Source organism: Nematolebias whitei, chromosome 3 (assembly GCF_014905685.2).
Source record: "Nematolebias whitei isolate Nwh7 chromosome 3, NemWhi1, whole genome shotgun sequence".
NCBI lineage: Eukaryota > Metazoa > Chordata > Actinopteri > Cyprinodontiformes > Rivulidae > Nematolebias > Nematolebias whitei.
In genome coordinates this window covers 35699507-35705405 of record NC_056500.1, presented here as the reverse complement: position 1 = coordinate 35705405, position 5899 = coordinate 35699507, and the positions used below count along the sequence as shown (strand labels likewise).

Sequence of the window (5899 nt, the reverse complement as noted above, 5' to 3'; positions counted from 1 at the left end):
ATGCCTCAGAGTTAGTTAGGTCTTTTCCAAAGGGAAATAAGCGTAACCATGTCCCCTTCTCCATGATGTTCACTAAGATTTCATTTGACCAGACCTAATTTAGTCCATTGATGTTCCTGGACAGTTCTTTTGGACAGAGATCTCATGGGTCTCTGCCTGATTTCCAGTTTGAGGTCAAGTCCCAGGTTCTCAAGTCACCAGTGAGGCCTTTACTTGAATTTTGATGCATACAATTATTCAAGCTGCTTTAAATTTGTTCGTGTTGATGGTTTGAAAGCTACACTTCCTACCAGCAACAACAAACGTTAAGGACCCAGAGAGTGGTGGACAGGAAGTGTTGGAAGGACTGGACTGCAATTATTAATATCCAGTCAGACTGATAAGACAGTAATACGTGTTGCTTCCATGTCAGCAGGGTGGTGCGGATTCACGGTACAGCTGTTGTATCCTCTCCTGCAGAAAGTCGGCCCACATGTTGTAACTGGTCCTTAAGACCCGCAGATTGGTACTGGGTCAAAGCAGAAGTCCAAGTGGGTCACACCTGTTCAGTTAGGGGAACATCATGGGATCTGGCTGACTGGAAGGACCTGAACAACGATGCAGGCAACTCAAATGCACATGTGCTGTGTGGACGGGTGATGTCCTGTTAAAACATGGTACAAAGGGACTATCTAGGAGGGTAAGACACAATGCTGTGCTGTCAGGGCCTCAAAACCCTAGCAGAAGTGACCTGATGATCTCCATCTTCTTCCACTTATCTGTAGTCATGATGTAGGGGCAACAGGTCCAGGAAACACTCCAGTGACACTCTCCAGCCCCCTGAGTTGTTCCCAGGCCAGAGAGGATATATAATACCTCCAGTGAGTTTTGAGTCTTCCCCAGGGTCTCTTATCAGTGGGACGTCCCCAAAAAACCTTCAAAAGGAGGCATCCCGGAGGTATCTGGATCAGATGAAGCACTTCAGCTCACTAAAGGATCAGTGTCTCTGTATGAAGGAGCTCCTCACCATATCTCTAAGGTTGAGCTGGATCCTCCAAAAAAAGCTAATTTCAGCAGTTTGTATCCAGAAACTGGTTCTTTCTGACCTGATCCAAACCTCATGACCTCAGGTGAGAGTTGGAATATAGACAGACCAGTACATCCCAAGCTTTGCCTTTTGACTCGGGTATTTTTTCACCATTAATGACTGAAGCAACGCTCTCATTACTGAGGATGAGGCCCCGATCCGTTTTCCGTCTCCCGCTCCATCGTCCCATCACTTAGGATATTTAAAATAAACTCGTTCACTTGAGGCAAAGACCCCCAACATTAGTAGGACAGGTGCCCTCAGTGTCACCATGAAGGTGTTTGATGGTCGTGAGAACTGAGCTTCATCGATGAACTTGTCTTTGAGTGGTTGCGTTTGATGACTTGGGGTGGTGTAAAAGGTTCAATACCTGTGTTCAGACGGCAGGCCATGCCACGAGGTTCTGAAATGCACAATACAGTAGTGATCCTCCAGGGTGTGGTGTGTGTTGGGCAACAATATGGCAGAGGTGCCCATTGGCTCCAACATGGAGTCACTGTGACATCTTTACACGCTACACGTTGGGCAGCTGCAGGTGCAACCATCCAGACTCAAACTAATTCCCAGACAGACCCTTATAAAACTGATAGTTGTTAGTAATGCTGTTTATGAAGCATCCACTTCATTTGTTGACCTTCGCTCACTATTTTCACTGACTGTAAGATGTCCAGGCAACTGCCTGATAACACAGTTTCTCCATTAGTGTCTTCTAGATAAGTCGCCTCCTTGAAAATCAAATCATTCACACTGAACACATTATACCAAGCTATGTCCAAACCAGACCGTTAGCTTGTAACAATCTACGAACCCCTTTGATTAAAGCCTGCAACTGTGTCGAATCAGGTGGTCCATGGCAGCTTTTAAGAACCACGGCAGTAGTTTCATGACAGATGGACATTTTGTGCTCTCCTTGTCTAAACCTGCTGTCGAGTGTAAGTTAGTAAAAGTTGACAATATTACAAAAAGAAAAACCAAGCAGATACATTAAATCTTGTTTTTAAATGGCTGTTTGTTCAGTATCTGTGACTGCAGCATCACAAATAAACTTCTCAAGTCAACACAGTTTTTGTTCTTGTCTGAGTAACCTCTGCTGGTAGTTTTGTGACGGTCTTGGGTTTTTCTGTGCTTTTAAAAGCTCGTCACATATTTTATTAATAATAATAATAATAATAATAATAATAATAATGTGTTATGTTTTGAGGAAACGTCTTGTAACTGCGACTTTCCTTTCCTCCGTTGACTACAGTGACATTATCTATATAAACGCTCCTACAAGCACCCCGCAGATGCTGCATGCATGCTGTCCATCACGGTGCATTAAGATTTGTAACTGGCTGTAACTATCGTACCCATCATTGCACCCAGTATTCACTGGTTAACTGGTCATCATTAACTTCACGCAGACTCTCTCACTGGTACATTTTCATCTTTAAATCACTTCTTGGTCTGCTGCCTTCATACATCTCCTCCTACATGTCTCTGCGTGAGTGCAGCTACAGCGTGCGCTCTCAAGACATTATTACCTGCAGTGTTCCCTCAGTGAGGACTAAACTTGGCAAAAGGTTCTTCTCCTACTCTGCTCCTGCTTTCTGGAATATCTTGTAAAAAGATCTGAAGCTCTCGACCTTGACCTCTAAGTGGTTTCAAACATCTGCTAAGTTCCTGGTAAAAACCAACACAGACATGTTCCTGTTTTTAGTTTTCTACACCGCCTTATAATCTAGCTGTTTTTATTTCTTTTTCGCTACTTTTCCTTTTGACAGTCCTTTTGGTTGCTATTTTGTTTTGATTTGTTAATAAAAAAATTAATATAAATTTTGTATGCCTCTTTTGTGACTGTCTGTTGTTGTCGTTGTTACTCGCTGTTGTCATCATTCTTTGTTGAAATCAGGTCTCTCTTGTAAATGAGTCTCCGAGGCTCAATGACATTAACCTGTATAAATACTTGTTGAATGAATGAAAAAGGGTTGTCATCACTGTATGTTTCCATACAATGTCGGAATTAGCTTTCTGGATTTAACGCATCCACCCCCAGGTAGAGCAGTGGGCAGCTACTGAAAGCACCTGGGGAGCAACTGGAGATAGGATGTGCTGCTCAGAGACGCCATGAGATGAGCAATGACTGGGGTTCGACCCTGGGACTTTGGATGAATTCAGAGGATTGTTGGGATGAAAGCAGAAACTTTAATCCTGAACCTTTTATTTTTTTTTAATGATTCGGTCGTGGGTTTTCATTTGACTTTAGACTAACTGCCCTGTAATTTTTATTTGACTTCACGTGTTTGATTTATTCTGTTTGTTTTCTCGACATGAAATCTTTTTCACGTGTCAGCAGCAAACACTGACACCTTCTGGCTGCTTGGTGGAACTACAGCTTCAGGTATAAATCATGTGCTTCTTTACAGAAACACAACAGCTGTAAACAAAAACAACATGAAAGCTTGTCTGATGACTGTATGGAGATGAACAATGTTCTCACATAACACAAGACTACATGTATGACGTAATAATGGTTTAGAAGAAGACAGGAAATACTTCTGGATATGATGGTAAAGCCAGAGGAGAACATGTGAAGAAATCTTCATAAAAATGATGAAGAAGAGACGGAACAATCTCCACTAACACAAAAGTTTAATTAAAAAATAAAAATTAAAGAGAAAATATGCTATCATTTGCTTGAATTCAACCCTGTCTTTTAGCAAAATATCTTGTGAAATACAGCATGGATTTTTGTGAAACCTTCAGGAAATAATCACTGGATGTACATCTACAACTCGTTATCTTTTGGAGCAAAACCTATTCAAGATGGCCGCCACAGCTAACTGGTTTTAGAAGCTCCCCAAATGGTTATAATTGAGTCCGTTTGTCAGATAATGTGATAATACTCCGTTTGATTGCAGTTGAGAGTCTTTCAAAACTTCAAGTGCTTAAAATGTCAGCATTTGCTGTTAGAGTCAATCCTGTTTGTCTGTTAGCAAAATATCTCGTGAACCACCCGGTCTTACTGAAACTCTTACAACATAATCTTTGGGTTTACATCTACAGCTCATTCACTTTTAGAGTCAACCCAGTTCAAGATGGCTGCCACATCAGCCAACATGTGTCAGTTTTACAGATGTGTTGATTTTAATCTGAAGTTCTAACATGAAATGTGACGTTTCCTCCTGAACTGATTTGATTTAAATTAAAAGAAGACTCAACAGTTTAAAAGAAGCTACACGTTGTGAAAATAAAGCCATTAAGGTTCTGAAACTGAAGAGATGGAGCCTGGAGGAGGCTGTAATCTGAGCTGCGGGGCTGGTTTCTCCAACAGGACGGCCCATTTCCTCCAACCAGCACACGACGACAAAGTGCCGACTGTCCAAGTCCAGAAGGATCGAGGTGAAAGGTGTCTGCCATGAAGCTCTCTGCTGACCAGCTCCGGGTAACTCTTATTTTATTATCTCCTCATGGTTTTATCACCAGGGGCCAACAGCTGCTGTCCTCTGAGGGTTTGATAAATCCATAAGTTCATGCTGATGATGATGAGGAGCTGAATCAATCAGATAACCCCACTGATTGATCAATCACACGTCCGTGCGCAGACGCAGAGCCTCGCAGAACTTCCTGTCAGATCTGCTCAGGTTAATGATTGGCCCGTTATCTCGTACTTAGTACTTGAGCGTGGAGTTTGGAGTCTGCCCTCCCCTGAGACAGATCCTGACGGGTCTGGACCTGCTTTGCCTTTCTGTTTTGGTCCTTCGGTGCCACTTCAGCCCCTGACTCTGCTGTGCGGCTTTCTGCAGGGAGAGGAACCACCATGTTGGCTCTGGTGCTCTTCTTGCTTTGTGCGGCCTCCGCCGTGACCTCCTCCACCAAAGGTGAGTGGACGCTCGCGACCTGCTGGCTGTTAATGAATGAGATGAAGGCCTGAAGGAGGAGGGGAGCTCTTCTTCCTCTGTCAGTAAAATATTACGTGTTCCCTACGGCTTCTCCTTCAAGGACACGCTGGAGGACTCACAATGATGTTTCTGCGTGGTTTAGACTTTTGAGCTTTTGTAGCTTTTTAATTCCAGTAAAACAGAATGAATGAATGAATGAATCTCAGGTGGAGCTACTGAAGTGCAGCTCGATGACATCACCCAGTGATAAGAACTATTGGAGCTCGAGCCATAAAACACCTCTTCTTAACTTATTTCCCTCGTGATGAACCTAAAATGTTTAATTGTTTGAAGAGCGGGACCGACTCGGAGTGTTTTATTTGATCAGGACGAGCTCAGGAGACTCGCTGATGAAATCAAAAAGTGACACGTCAGTGTCTTCCCTCCCGTCTATCAGGACGACTGTCATTAATGGAGCAGAGAGATCACAATCTGCTCCGACCTGGAGCACACCCAGTTCAACTGCAGATGATTCAATCAGCTCACCGTCCACCGTCCATCGTCCACCGTCCACTGTCCACCTCTGCAGATAATAAGATGAAGACACAGAAAGAACAAGGAAGATTTAAAAAATATATATAATTGTTTTTGTTTTTAAAGACCTGGAACTCGGTTTGAAAGCCACAGAGGTGATGAGGCCTAGAGTTCACACAGAAGGTTCAAAATTCATGTTTTTTTATTTATTTATTTATTTTTGTAAAGAATAAAAAGGCAGTGCATCATGGGAGATATGTCGACTCAATCTGACACGCAGTTCATTTCCTCAGTCTTCAGTTCAGACGCTGTCCCCCTTTAAATTTACCATCCATCCATCCATCCATCCATCCATCCATCCATCCATCCATCCATCCATCCATCCATCCATCCATCCATCCATCCATCCATCCATCCATCCCTCCATCCATCCATCCAT

General features: G+C 43.1%; 1 protein-coding gene across 1 annotated transcript in view; it reads left to right on the top strand.

The window, feature by feature from the left end:
- Positions 1–4766: 4766 nt before the first annotated feature.
- The window catches only part of LOC119407494 (microsomal triglyceride transfer protein), a 40293-nt gene continuing 39160 nt past the window's right edge, over positions 4767–5899 (top strand). Inside the window, exon 1 of the mRNA XM_037674319.1 lies at positions 4767–4926. Coding sequence (XP_037530247.1) covers positions 4866–4926 — 61 coding nt within the window. The 5' untranslated portion in view covers positions 4767–4865. The remainder of the gene's footprint in view (positions 4927–5899) is intronic.